This window comes from Myotis lucifugus, unplaced genomic scaffold (assembly GCF_000147115.1).
Source record: "Myotis lucifugus unplaced genomic scaffold, Myoluc2.0 scaffold_85, whole genome shotgun sequence".
NCBI classification, from domain to species: Eukaryota; Metazoa; Chordata; class Mammalia; order Chiroptera; family Vespertilionidae; genus Myotis; species Myotis lucifugus.
In genome coordinates, this window is record NW_005871133.1 from 3,288,957 (window position 1) to 3,304,780 (window position 15,824).

Below are 15,824 nucleotides of genomic sequence, written 5' to 3' on the forward strand. Positions count from 1 at the left end.
GCAAATTGACCGTACCTTTGCTACACCCAAGCCACGCCCACCAGCCACGGAGCTGGAGCAAGCAGGAGGCTTGATTGCCCCGGTGATGGAGGAAGCCAAGCTTCCCGCCTGCCCTGGCCAGCTGTGGCCTCCGCTAAAGGCAACAAAGTTTCAATTATAGAAGATAAATAAATCCCAGATACCTGCTTCTAGCCAGCCTCCACTGGGAGCTTGGGTGGCTGGGGGCCGTGGAGAGGCTGCAAACTGCCATCAGCCCCTCACCCAGGATGGCCACACCCTCATGGGGTGAGGGTCCCTGCTGGGGGGCTTGGCAGCCTGCAAACAGCCCTCAGGCACTCACCCAGACTGGCCAGGCACCCCAGCAGGAACCCCCACCCTGAAGGGGGTGTGGCCAGCCTGAAAACAGCCCTCAGGCACTCACCCAGACTGGCCAGGCACTCCAGCGGGGACCCCCACCCTGATGGGGGTGTGGCCAGCCTGAAAACAGCCCTCAGGCACTCACCCAGACTGGCCAGGCACTCCAGCGGGGACCCCCAACCTGAAGGGGCTGTGGCCAGCCTGCAAACAGCCCTAAGCCCCTCACCCAGGCTGGCCAGGCAACCCATCAGAGACCCTCACCTTGAAGGGGCTGTGGCCAGCCTGAAAACAGCCATCAGCCACTCACCCAGGCTAGCCAGGCACACCAGCAGGTTCCCCCTCCCTTAAGGGGGTGTGGCCAACCTGAAAACGGCCCTCAGCCCCTCACCCAGGCTGGCCAGGCACTCCAGCGGGGACCCCCACCCTGACGGGGGTGTGGCCAGTCTGAAAACGGCTCTCAGCCCCTCACCCAGGCTGGCCAGGTACCCCAGCGGGACCCCCACCCTGATCCGGGACACCCTTCAGGGCAAACCAGCCAGCCCCCACCCGTGCACCAGGCATATAATAAAAGGGTAATAAGCAAATTGACCCTAACTGCAGAACGACTAGGAATGACTGGTCACTATGATACACACTGACCACTAGGGGGCAGACGCTCACTGCAGGAGCTGCCCCCTGGTGGTCAGTGCGCTCCCACAGGGGGAGCTCTGCTCAGCCACCAGCCACCATCACAGCAGTGATGGCAGGAGCCTCTCCCGCCTCCTCATCAGCGCTAAGGATGCCCGACTGCAGCTTAGGCCTGGTCCCCACTGGCAAGTGGACATCCCCTGAGGGCTCCTGGGCTGCCAGAGGGATGTCTGACTGCCAGCTTAGGCCCATCCCCTGGGAAGCGGGCCTAAGCCAGCAGGTGGACATCCCCCGAGGGATCCCAGACTGTGAGAGGGCACAGGCCGAGCTGAGGGACACCCCTGCGTGCACAAATTTTTGTGCACCGGGCCTCTAGTCCTATATAATAAAGAGGTAATATGCAAATTGACCATCACCCCAACACACAAGATGACCACCCCCATGTGGACACAAGATGGCCGCCACAAGATGGCCGGCAGGGGAGGGCAGTTGTGGGCGATCAGGCCAGCAGGGGAGGGCAGTTGGGGGGACCAGGCTGGCAAGGGAGGGCAGTTAGGGGTGACCGGGCCTGCAAGGGGGGGCAGTTGGGAGTGACCAGGCCAGCAGGGGAGGGCAGTTGGGGGGACCAGGCCTGCAGGGGAGGACAGTTAGGGACAATCGGGCTGGCAGAGGAGGGCAGTTAGGGGCGACCAGGCTGGCAGGGGAGGGCAGTTGGGGGAGACCAGGCCAGCAGGGGAGGGCAGTTAGGGGCGACCAGACTGGCAAGGGAGGGCAGTTAAGGGTGACCAGGCTAGCAGAGGAGGGCAGTTGGGGGTGACAAGGCCTGCAGGGTAGGACAGTTATGGGCGACCAGGCCAGCAGGGGAGGGCAGTTAGGGGTAATTGGGCCGGCAGGGGAGCAGTTAGGCATCGATCAGGCTGGCAGGCAGAAGTGGTTAGGGGCAATCAGGCAGGCAGGCAGGCGAGCGGTTGGGAGCCAGCAGTCCTGGATTGTGAGAGGATCCCAGATTGGAGAGGGTGCAGGCTGGGCTGAGGGACACTCCCCCCTCCGCCCCTTGTGCACAAATTTTGTGCACCAGGCCTCTTGTTAAGTAATAATGGATAATAATGTAACCATTATCCTGACTTCTATATTAATCACTTCTCTGCATTTAAAAATAATTTTATTTACCCAGGTGTGCATTCCTAAATACTTTAATTTTGCCTGCGGTTTTTTTGTTTTTAAGTCTCTTATGTTTCTTAACAATAGGTTTCTTCCTATCCATCCTTCTTTTCCCATTAAAATGTATTTGTTGAAGAACATGGGTCTGAGAATTTCTGACAGTTTGGATTTTGTGGGTTGTATCCTCACAATACAGTACAATATAGTCCTCTGACCTCTATTTTACTTCCTGCAAATCGAAAGGTGGATCCTGAGGTCTGTTCAGATTTGGGTGGTTTTATTTTGCAAGACCATGGGTAGTATTGTTCTTTCATCCAGAGGCTCATGTCTAATTGCCTTTCCTTGAAAAAGAAGACGCTGCTGAGAATCGAAGATGGCGGCATAGGTAAACACCGGAGACTGCCGCTGTAAACAACCACTTCAAAAATACAACTAAAAGACGGAACGGACATCAACCAGAACCACAGGAGGGCTGGCTGAGGAGAGACTCTTCAACTAGAAGGAAAAACAACAGCATTCTGACGCTCAGAGGAGGCGCAGTGTGGAAAATTTAAAGGTACGGTGGTGCGGTGGTGAGGTGGTGCGCGCGCAAAGCGGGCTGGTGGCTGAGGGCGCGGTTGTCGTTTTCACTCAGGAGTGAGTCTCAGACTCTGGGCTACAGATCTGGGCGAGTCTCTAGGGACCCAGACTCAAACGGGAGAAGTGGGACTATCTGGCTACGGCCCCTCCGAGGTTTGCAGCGGTTGCTGGGACAGAGAGGCAGAGCCCCTGGGGACGGACTGAGAGCAGCCATAGCTGCTCCCCTCCCCCCCGCCCCTGTTGAGCCCGCCCCCGCCCAAGCCCTGCGCACAGCCATTTGCCGATCGCCTCAGGCAAAGGCTGGATTAGCGCCTCCCCAGAAGACAGACGTTTTCCACACAGCTGATTCCTACAGCCAGTCGGCCTGGTGGTCAAATCCCTCTAGTGTTAACTACAACAATTAAGGCTTGGCTAGAACAAGACTGCGCACAAAGACCACAAGGGGGTGCACCAAGAAAGCATAAAAGATGCGGAGACAAAAAAACATGACAGAAATGGAGGATATGGAGCTAAGAATCGCAATTTTGAGGGCTTGCTATAAACTTGAGCAGAGCCTCACGAAAACTGAGACCCTCGATGCTACGATAAAGAAATTAGAAAGTAAGCATACACGGACTGAAATAAAGAATATTATACCCAATAGCAGACCAGAGGAGCACAAGAATCAAACCAAAGATTCGACAAAAAACACCCAACTGGAAAAGCAAAATGAAAAAAGAATCCGAAAGTGTGAAGATAGTGTAAGGAGCCTCTGGGACAGCTTCAAGCGGACTAATATCAGAATTATTGGAGTGCCAGAAGATGAGAGACAGCAAGATATTGAAAACCTATTTCAAGAAATAATGGCAGAAAACTTCCCCCACCTGGAGAAAGAAATGGACTTACAGGTCCAAGAAGCGCAGAGAACCCCAAACAAAAGGAATCCAAAGAGGACCACACCAAGACACATCATCATTAAAATGCCAAGAGCAAAAGACAAAGAGAAAATCTTAAAAGCAGCAAGAGAAAGAGGCTCAATTACCTACAAGGGAATACCCATACGACTGTCAGCTGATTTCTCAACAGAAACTTTGCAGGCCAGAAGGGAATGGCAAGAAATATTCAAAGTGCTGAATACCAAGAACCTACAACCAAGATTACTTTATCCAGCAAAGCTATCATTCAGAATTGAAGGTCAGATAAAGAGCTTCACAGATAAGGAAAAGCTAAAGGAGTTCATCACCACCAAACCAGTATTATATGAAATGCTGAAAGGTATCCTTTAAGAAGAGGAAGAAGAAGAAAAAGGTAAAGATACAAATTATGAACAACAAATATGCATCTATCAACAAATGAATCTAAGAATCAAGTGAATAAATAACCTGATGTACAGAATGAACTGGTGATTATAATAGAATCAGGGACATAGAAAGGGAATGGACTGACTATTCTTGGGGGGAAAAGGGGTGTGGGAGATGCGGGAAGTGACTGGACAAAAATCATGCACCTATGGATGAACACAGTGGGTGGGGAGTGAGGGCGGAGGGTGGGGTGGGAGCTGGAAGGAGGGGAGTTATGGGGGGAAAAAAGAGGAACAAATGTAATAATCTGAACAATAAAGATTAAAAAAAATAATAATAATTGCCTTTCCTTTTGTAATGTTAAGTTGTTGTTGATGTTCAGTATTTAGATGTATTAATTCATTAAGGGCTGCTAAGTCATTATATTAAAATTCTATAATTTTTTAAAATGTCTGTTTTACTGACATTTTTGAACGATTATTTTCCCTAGATATAGAATTCTGGTCAGTTGGCTTTCATTCTTTAAGCACTTTATTTATTTATTTATTACTGATTTAGACATTTCCTCAGGCTGCTTTTGGGCTTCTCATTATCTTTTGCTTTCAATAGTTGGACTTACGATGTGCCTAGGTGTGTTGTATTTATCCTACTGTCATTACTGAGTTTCTTGAATCTAAGAATTGGTATATTTCATTTGTTTTGAAAAATTCTTTTAGCTATTATATCTTCATACATTGTTTCTGCTCATTTTCTTTATCCTTCTGGAACATCAACTTCATATATATCAGATCATCTGTGTTCCACTTGTTTCTAATGCTCTTTGTTCTGCTCTTTCCATTCTCTTTTCTCATTGTCCTATGGTTTGGTTATCTTTTTTGGGGGGGTGGGAGCAGTTATCTTTTATTGATCTGTCTTCTATTCACCAAACCTGTCCTCTGGAGGTTAAACCCATCCAATAAATTCTTAATTTTAGACATTTCAGTTTTAGAATATCTATAAGATTATTTTCCTAAATAGATTCCAATTTTGTTGAAATTCTCCATCTTTTCATCCATTTTTTCCATCTTTTCTCCTATTTTCTTTATCATATCTATAATATTTAAAGTCACTGTCAGTTAATTTAAATATCTGCATAAAATTGTGGGTTGGCTTATATTTTTTTTCCTCTTTTGATTAGTAGCCACATTTTCTTGCCTCATAATTTTTTACTGTTTACTGGACATTGAGTATAAAAGAACCATAAGACTGTTATGGTGCCCTGGCCAGTGTGGCTCAGTTGGTTGGGAGTATCATCCTACCTGTGCACCAGAAGGTCGCCGGTATGTGGAATCTGAAGTCTAACATGTTCTTTTTAAAATAAAAATATTACATCATTCCTTTTTCTTCCTTTAAATAATATTTACACTTTATCCCCTAAATTTCAACCTAATTTATTTTTATGAAAACTCTATCATAATTTTACCAACAAAAACACAAATTAAAATATTTCTTTATTTACTGTGACTATAAGGTTCTAAGTGTTAAAATTTTTGTCTTGGATTCGAGTTACCATTACAATTATTACTGGAACACAAGTGATCAAAGCAAATATGCTTTTAAAGGATTCCTTTAAACCAGCTGTGCCTATACAATCTTTGGAAAGTCTAGGTACCCATTTTTCAGTTTTAATATTGGAATCCTAAATCAGCTATCAGGTTCCCACCAACCCAGAGATTACATAATCATCTACTCACAACAGTGGGCCATATCCTAAGTCAGAAGAGAAATCAACAGGGAGAGGAAAATATTGCAATACTAGAAGCCCAGCACGTGAAATCGAGCAGCCCCGCCCACCTGCGCTGGTCTTTGGTCATTACGGTGTTAGGGCCACAGGCCTTTTATAATATAGACCAGCCGTGGGCAAACTACGGCCCGCGGGCCGGATCCGGCCTGTTTGAAATGAATAAAACTAAAAAAAAAAAAAGACCGTACCCTTTTATGTAATGATATTTACTTTGAATTTATATTAGTTCACACAAACACTCCATCCATGCTTTTGTTCCGGCCCTCCGGTCCAGTTTAAGAACCCATTGTGGCCCTTGAGTCAAAAAGTTTGCCCACCCCTGATATAGACTATTGCTAATTCTTTCCCCTTTCTCTGTTTATACAAACATGAAAAAGATTCCAGAGAACATCCTGGGGAAAGAGGATTATCTACTCTCTATTTTGACATATTGACTTAATAATTAAAAGTTTTCAAGATCTAATAAAAGATACAATTAAGCCCAAAGCGTATTCATCAGCTAATCAATTTAGAACATATGGGGCCAGGAACACTGTTTTTGGTTCAGATAGATGATGCTGTCCCTTCTGGTTCTGTTTCAAAGGTAAGCTGCTTTACTCATGCTTTCCCAAATTCCAGAAGGGGAAATAGGCCTTTTGCAATATGTTTAGTAACTAGACCACAGCAACAAGAGTTATACCAAAGGTGGTCCTCAACAAGTTTTGAAAGGCAAATGTTTGTTAATTCAGCAACAGGCAAGCCAATAACTTCCCTAAATTAAGCACTAGATACACTGTGCAATATACACTGGGCATAGTCCTCTATTATAATTTTCCTAATGGCCATTTTCTAGTTTGATGCCATGTATAACCCAGAACGGATGGCTACATTAAGCTGTCCTGAGAATAAAAAAATATATAAACTTTCTACCAGTAGGAAGCAACCAGTGTAACAGGTAACTGCGCATGTAAGGTCACTATTATCAAGAATGAAGAATGATTCATGCTATTTGAAACCTCATCTGGCCTAGATCCCAATTTATGGAAAGCTGCAGTTTGTTTTTTTCAGAATACATCTAGAACAAATGCAGAAATATTCCTCCTAATTTCTTTGATGTCTGGCATCAGCCAAACCCCAGGGAATGTACTTGTCAGTCAACAAAGAAAATTTCACTTTAGTTAACATCACCAGGGAAGCCAAAGGGAAAAAAAGAGGCCTTAACAACTATTTGTAGAGTAATAAGCACGAACATGCAGATAGATAATAAAGGAAAAGCATGTAAAAACAAGATAAAAATATTCTATCATGCTTTGTGAAATAGGAGAGAGACAAGGACATAAAGGAGGCCTATGAAGTCTAAAGAAAAGTTCTTAGGAGGAAAAAGATTTGAGCATCATTATGTCAGATATGTATGAAGGTTATAGTTAAATCTGGCTTCTAATTTTTATCTTATAATTTCCTTTGGTCACTTTTCTGATAAACTTTTATTATGTTAAAAGAGAAATACCAAAAAAAAAAAAAAAAAAAAGAGAGAGAAATACCTTCCTCTATAGCTACAGATCTGCCCTTTCAGGGCACAGCATGCCAAAAGTCAGTAGAACCAACATCAGCAGCAGGTTTATACTAGGGACATACTCACCTGCTTCTGGATCTGCAGGAATTCTCCACATGTACAGGTTGAAGTCATCAGAGCCTGAAAGGATATACTGTTGGGACAAAAAAAGTATTTATATATATCAATTGACTGATAATCTATAATAATAAAAGTGTAATATGATAATTAGACCAGACGTCCTTCTGGATGAAGTGGTGGTGGGTGGGGGCCGAAGCAGAGGCCCGCAGCTGCTGCAGCGGGTGGGGGCTGTGGTGGTGGGGGCCAAACCCCTTGCACGAATTTCATGCATCAGGCCTCTAGTATATATCTATATTTATCTTCCTAAATACAGAAAGATTCTTTGAAAATAAACAAAACAAATGAAGATATATTCAAAAGATGTCACACAGCAAACACCCTCTTAAAAGTATTTGCAAATCAAAAGGCTCTTTGGCTAAAACTCAGCAACAACCAACCAACCTGATTCAAAATGGGCAACGGTCTTGACCAGACATTTGTACAATGAAAAATATACAAATGGACAATAAACACATGATCACTAATCATTAGGGAAATAAATATCAATACCACAATGAGATACTGCTTCACACCCATTAGGATGGCTATTACCAAAAAACAAACAACAGAAAACAAATGTTGGCGAGGATGTAGAGAAATTGGAACCCTTGTGCACTGCTGGTGGAAACATATAATGGTGCACCTACTGTGGAACATAGTATGGCAGTTCCTCAAAAAGTTAAACATATAACTATCATATGACCCAGCAATTTCACTCCTAGATGTGTGTGTGTGTAAATGAAAGCAGAGACTTGAGATATCTGTACACCAATGTTCACAGAAGAATGCTTACAATAGCCAAAAAGTGGAAACAACCCTAATGCCCATCAACGGATGAATGGATAGATAAAAATGTGATATATACATACAATGGTATATTATTCAACCTCAAAAAAGGAGATGCCCTGACCGGTTTGGCTCAGCGGAGAGAGCGTCGGCCTGCGGACTGAAGAGTCCCGGGTTCGATTCCGGTCAAGGACATACATGTACCTTGGTTGCGGGCACATTCCCAGTGGGGGGTGTGCAGGAGGCAGCTGATCGATGTTTCTCTCTCATCGATGCTTCTAACTCTCTATCCTTTCCTTTTGTCTCTGTAAAAATTCAATAAAATATATTTTTAAAAAAGGAGAGAAATTCTGACACATACTACAACATGGATGAATCTTGAAGACATGCTAAAGAAGCCACACAGAAAAGCAAATATTGTATGATTCAACTTATACGAGGTACCTAGTTAAATTCAGAGACAGAAAGAATGGTAGTTGCCAAGGGAGGAATGGGAAGCTATGTTTAAAGGGTATGGACTTTAAGTTTGGAAAGAAGAAAAAAAACTGAGATGGATAGTGTACAGTTCTGTGGCATTAGTGTACAATTCTGTGCATGTGTAAATGCACTTAATGCCACAGAACTCTACACTTAAAATGGTTATAATGGTAAGTCTTATGTTATGTATATTTTACCACAATTTTAAAAATGTTTAAACGCAGAAAAAAATTTAGAAGCTTTTATGCAAGGCCAAGCATCCTGAACTTCCCTGTTGTCAGCTGACATCTTTCAGCAGGAAGTCATTGCCAACCCAGCCACAAGTTAGTGCCAGGGGCATATGCAATCCCCTTTTATGTGGCAGCTTCAAACAGTTTAATCTCAAAAATGGTGGGCCCACTGTGGAATAATATACACTAGCTAGATGTATTCTAATTAGGACTCAGAAAAGCACTAACAGCAACCAATGAGCAATTCTGGGAGCTTATTTATTTTCAAAGATTAACAAAAGTGTTCTACTTTAAGTTGAGGTCAGCATTACAAACTGCCTCTTGGCCTCATCTCCTTATTTCCCTAGGGAGAAAAAGGCCTATAGTTTTATAAAGAAAATTTCTTAAAAATAACACTGAACAATTAAAAAAAGTCTAAGTCCAATATATATACAACTTCATGCCTAACGCAAATACTTTACTCAACACTTGAAAAATCAATTTACCAGTTTTCAAAATATTTGTAGGAACATGAGAAAGGAGACAAAGAAAGGCATGTTTAAAGATGACGAAAATGCTATCCACAGAGCACAGAGCACAGTGGGAAAAGAAATGGGTTCAGTTTCCTTGTATGGTCACTTTGTTCTATGGTCTGAATGTATCCCCCTCCAAATTCACATGATGAAATCTTAATATGCAATATAATGGTATTAGGTGAGACCTTTGAGATGTGATTAGGTCATGATTAGCGCTCTTATAAAGGAGACCCAACATAGCTTCCTAGCCCCTTCTACCATGTGAGGATACTGGGAGAAGTCAGCAGTCTGCAACCTGGGAGAGGACCTTCACCAGAACCCAACAAAGCTGGCATCCTGATCCTGGACTTTCAGCCTCCAGAACTGTGATAAAGAAATTACTATTGTTTATAATCCACCCAGTCTGTGGTATTTTGTTATAGTAGCCAGAACAGACTAAGATCTCTGAGGCTCAATTTAATTTTAAGATTCTATGATTACCCTGTGAAAGAATGATAGAAGACAGATCAGAACTGAAAGTCCCTAAGCTGCCAATCCATGGTTACTTGACAAATCACTACATAAATATGCTCAAGGCAAGGAAACTCAAAGACCAACCCAAAGTTTCCATGGGGGGATGAGGACACATTTGTAATACCTTAACCAATAAAGAAATTTTAAAAAGTTTCCTTAACAACAAAAAAACAAACCACTTGATTTTAAAAATGGGCAAAGGACTTGAATAGACATTTAAAAAGAAGTATATAATGGCCATTTACAAATGGCCAATAAGCACATGAAAAGATGCTCAACATCACCAATCATTAGGGAAATGCATATTAAAACCACAATAAGGTACCAACTCACACTCATTAGGATGACTACTATAAAAAACAAATAAACAAACAAAACAAAACAGTTCCTCAAATAATTAAAAATAAAATTACCATAGATCCATTAATTACACTTCTGGGTATATATCTGAAAGAATTGAATGAAGGATCTCTAAGAGATAGTTTTACACCTATGTTCATAGTAGCATTATGCACAATAGCCAAAAGGTGGAAGCAACGCAAGTGCCCAACAGATGAATGGATAAACAAAATGTGGTCTATACATAAAATGGAATATTTTTCAGCCTTAAAAGGGAAGGAAATTCGGCCACATGCTACAACATGGATGAACCTTAAACATTATGCTAAGTGAAATAAAAGTCATAAAAAGACAAATACTGTATGAGTCCACTTATGAGGTTCCTAGAGTAGTCAGTCAAATTCATAGAGGCAGAAAGTAGAATGGTGGTTGCCAAGGGCTAGGGGTGGAGGGAGGGGAGTTGGTGTTTATGAGTACAGAGTTTCAGTTTTGCAAGATGAAAAACATCTGGAGATGGATGGTAGTGATCGTCATCCAACAATGTAAATGTACTTAATACTACAAAACTGAATACTTAAAAAATATTTCCTCATTGCTCTGACTTCAGGGTCCATCCAGTAGTTCCCTGCAGTTTATGACACTACACTAGTTGAAGTTAGAAAGTTGGAATTCAGAAGCTCAAGGGCGCTCCTCTCAGCAAAACCACCTACTAGTTGGGAGGAAAGATTCGTTCTAACTAACCAAGCACTTATCTATCTTTGGTGCTTACAAAGATATAAAAGGTAATACCTGGGTTCCCAAGGAGCTTAAATCAAGTAGAAAATTTACATGTAGGCACATAAGTACCATGCCATGAAGTAGAAATCACTAGAGAAAACATGTGCCTGGTGATTCACAAAAGAAGCAAGGCAAGATAGATGAGCACTGAGTCAGCTCAGGTAAAGATGTGGGTAAAAAGAGGGAACAGAAGGAACAAAGATAAAGGAATGGTGCCCAGGTAGATTACTGTTTTAACAGGAACAGAAAGTATGGCATAGGTCACTCCTTGATGCTCATCTCTCTCAGGCTTTACTGCTCTGTATACTCCACTGGATCTCCAACTGGCAGTATCCACATCCCTTTACCAAGGTTTCTCCAAAGCCTAGGAGGCTGCAGCCAGACTGCTCTAGGGAATGAACATTCCTTGGGAGCAGGCTCAACCAATGACTGAATATCCAACCAATATCCCAACTGCCTTATCCTCAGGTGGAATAACTCTGAAGTGCATTTTCTATACCAGGGGTGGGCAAACTTTTTGACTCGAGGGCCACAATAGGTTCTTAAACTGGACTGGAGGGCCGGAAAAAAGCATGGATGGAGTGTTTGTGTGAATTAATATAAATTCAAAGTAAACATCATTACATAAAAGGGTACGGTCTTTTTTTCTTTTAGTTTTATTCATTTCAAACGGGCCGCGGGCCGTAGTTTGCCCACGGCTGTTACCCTTTCCCCTCAAGATCAACTCCAATTGCCTGCAGTTGTAGTTGGCTCACTATATCACCCTTTCTTTCCCTATCTCACTTCTCCTTTCTTCTACTATTTCCTGCATTTCCAAATAAACTACTTGCACCTGAAACTTGAACCCAAATTAAGACACATAGGCAGGGCGAGGGAAAAACAGAACACAAAAGAACTGTCCACTAATAGGGGCAAAAGTAGGTTTACAGTTCATATAAAGTAATACAATAATTAATAAATACAAGAATAAACTCTGTGGCTCGGCCAGTGTGGCTCAGTGGTTGAACACATACCTATGAACCAGGAAGTCATGGCTCGATTCCTGGTTAGGGCATATGCCTGGGTTGCAGGCTCAATCCCCACTATGGGGCATGCAGGAGGCAGCCGATCAATAATTCTCTTATTACTGATGTTTCTATCTCTCACCCTCTCAGAAATTAATAAAAACACATTTAAAAAAAAGAATTAACTGTTTCGAATACTCACAACTGTAAACCTACTTTTGCCTATCTTGTATATATATAACATTTATTATTCAACATCTCATCATTTCATGCTCTATATTTCAAAGGGGCTATAAAACTTCATATAGAATTCCTACTACTCTGTCTCCCCAAACTAAACAAACAAAAATAAACATTAAACAAGAGTGAGCCAAGGGTGGGCTTTTCAGAGGTTTTACTATTTCATTGTGAAGAACCAGCGCTTTCCTATTCAGCTATTCACCAGGGAAAGCCATGAAAAGGTAAAAGGGGACTGACTCCCAGAGGGAACGCTGACTCAGAAGACTGCCTTATAAGGAAGAAAACTCCCACAGAGTTAAGGCCTGTTGGAGTTAATATGACGGCTCCTAAAATACGTAGAAAATGCATACAATGTCCAGGCTTCCTCTCAGGGATAAATAAGGGCAACTCCTGACCCTCTCTTCCTCTTGGAACCACCACAAGGGAACAGCTCGGGATGATTTCCAAGGAGGGTGTCTTGACCCACTGCTGTCTAGTCAGACGATTTAAGTGTTCATACACACTGGAATCACAAACCTCTCCCAAGGAATTCATTTATGGCATTTCACGGTTATCTGCCGGGCCCTTTCCAGCATTCAAAGTTGGCTGCCTAGGACACTGCTGACTGTGAGACTGAAATAAAAATGAGTCCAGCCCTCTATTCATTCAGTGGTTCTCAACCTTCCTAATGCTGTGACCCTTTAATACAGTTTCTCATGTTGTGGTGACCCCCAACCATAAAATTATTTTCGTTGCTACTTCATAACTGTAATTTTGCTACTGTTATGAATCGTAATATAAATATCTGATATGCAGGATGTATTTTCAGGGGTCGAGACCCACAGGTTGAGAACCGCTGCACACATATTTATTAAATGTCAACTATAGGTTGGACACTGTTCCAGGAAAAGAAATATAGGCTTTAAAAAAAAAAAAAAGACCCTGTCCCTACCCTCATGAAGCTTAACCTACATTTTATTGGTTGGGAAGAGGGAAAGAATTATATACATATACTAGAGGTCCGGTGCACAAAATTTGTGCACTTGGGTAGGGGGGTTCCCTCAGCCCGGCCTGTGCCATCTTGCAGTCCGAGAGCCCTTGGGGAATGTCCAACTGCTGGCTTAGGCCAGGGGAGCGAGCCTAAGCCAGCAGGAAGACATTCTTAGCACTGCCACAGAGGTGGGAGAGGCTCTCGCCACCACCGCTAAGCTCGCCAGCCATGAGCCCAGCTTCTGGCTGAGTGGCGCTCCCCCTGTGGGAGCGCACTGACCACCAGGGGGCAGCTCCTGCGTTGAGCGTCTGCCCCCTGGTGGTCAGTGTGCGTCATAGTGACCAGTCATTCCATTGTTCAGTCAATTTGCATATTAGCCTTTCATTGTATAGGATAATGTGAGTGGAGTGGGTAGAGGAAAAATAAATAAAAAAGAACATGGATATATAATGTATCCAGTGGTGGTAAGTAGTATAGAGAAAAATTAAATAGCAGGTTAGGGCATATAGGGAGTGCCGGGGTGGTTAGTTTCCATTTTCTATAGGGTGGTCACAGACTGTCTCTCTGATAAAATGGCATTTTGAGCAGAACCCTGAAGGAAATGAGGGAGCAAGTTATTGGATATCTGGGAGATGAGTATTCCAGGAGAGGGGACAGAGTTCTGGGCTATTTTAAAACATAAGGTAACCAAAAGAACTCTTTTGTCCTCCCTCCTTCCCTTCCTTCTTTTTAAAGCTTTGTGGAAATAAAGATTATTTCAAGTGGGCTGAGTGCAGAAATACATTTAACATCATCAGACCAGTTGGAAAGATTCCTCTCTTCTAAAGCCTCCAACTGCAGTCCTGCAAATGGTTAGTGCTCAAGAGGACAAACAGCATTGCAAATCTTTTTTTGTTGTTGTTAATCCTCACCTGCGGATATTTTTTCCATTGATTTTTTAGATTAGAGAGAGTGGAAGGGGGGCAGAGCAGAGAGAGAAACATCGATGTGAGAGAGACACATCGATTGGTTGCCTTCTGCACGCACCCAACCCTGGGCCAGGGATCAAGCCTACAACCCAGGTACATGCCCTTGATCAGAATCAAATCCGAGACCCTTCAATCCCTGGGCTGATGCTCTAACTACTGAGCAAAACCAACAGCACTGCAAGTCTTGATCAGCCATCTCACAAATATTTAAACATTTGCTGTTAGGAGCAAGAAAACAAAGACCAAATAGTGCCAACACCGATCACTATCAAAAGAAATTCAAACTATATGTGCTAAGCCATACCCCAGCTGTGTGCATTTGTTTACTTGCGGTGACTGGTGAATGCATGCATTTACTAGACCTATTTAGTATAAATTTAAAATTACAGTAATACATATAGAAAACTTTTCTGTGAAATTACATACTTAATTTTAATTACACAAACATGTCTACATAAGTAAAAACAGGTAAACTTTTTAAAAACTATTTTTACTAGAGGCCTGGTGCATGAATTCATGCACCAGTGGGGTCCCTCAGCCTGGCCTGCAGGATAGGGCCGAAACTGGCTCTCCAACATCCCCCGAAGGGTCCCAGATTGCGAGAGGGCACAGGCAAGGCCAAGGGACCCCACCAGTGCATGATCAAGGCTGGGGAGGGACGCAAGAGGTTGGCCAGTCAGGGAAAGACCGTGGGAGGGCTCCAGGGTGTGGTCCAGCCCTTCTCGCTCAGACTCGATCAGCAGGACCCCAGCAGCAAGCTAACCTACTGGTCGGAGCGTCTGCCCCCTGGTAGTCAGTGCACATCATAACGAGCACTTGAGAGGCCTTAGCATATCATTACCATATTATGCTTTGATTGGTTGAACAGCCAACCGGACACTTAGCATATTAGGCTTTTATTATATAGGAATGATTTCAGAGAGGAAGGGAGAGAGATATAGAGATAGAAACATCAATGATGAGAGAGAATCATTGATCAGCTGCCTCCTGCACGCCCCCCACTGGGGACCGAGCCCACAAACCTGGCACGTGCCCTTGACCAGAATTGAACTTGGGACCCCTCAGTCCACAGGCCAACGCTCTATCCACTGAGCCAAACCAGCTAGGGCTAAACTAACTCATTTGTCAAATTTTTAACATATGCATTTGGAAAACCTACAATGGACTTTTAGCTTTAACACCCTCTCACCCAAATTAGTCCATTATATCACAGTTTTACTGTGTTAACTTGTTCAAGCACAGAGGCAGAGAAACAACTGCTCCTCTCAATTAATTTCAAGAAGGAACCACCACCACAAAAAGAAAAGTTTGCCGTATTAGCGCTCTGTCACTGTCTCATTTGCCCACATGTCCTCTGTCAATCCACTAATCCTAGAAAACAGTCACTCATGTAATGCTCCCTATCCTCCCGTAGACTGCTGTAATGTCCAGCACTCTCCAGGAACTCCGGCCCTTTCTTCAGCTCTTAGCAGTCTTGAATTACATATGCTCTTAAGAAAGACCTTTAATAGATGAATACCCAGAGAAGCCCATGCCTCTAAATATATAGACCACTTTTGTAGAGTCA

At 43.2% G+C, this 15,824-nt stretch overlaps 1 protein-coding gene across 3 annotated transcripts in view; it reads right to left on the reverse strand.

Moving 5' to 3' along the window:
• Positions 1-15,824, reverse strand: part of DCAF5 (DDB1 and CUL4 associated factor 5) — an 87,440-nt gene that overhangs the window by 23,536 nt on the left and 48,080 nt on the right. For all 3 annotated transcript variants that reach the window (XM_023755864.1, XM_014457824.2, XM_014457825.2), the window contains one exon: positions 7,406-7,472. In XM_023755864.1, the coding sequence (XP_023611632.1) occupies positions 7,406-7,472 (67 nt within the window). The remainder of the gene's footprint in view (positions 1-7,405; positions 7,473-15,824) is intronic.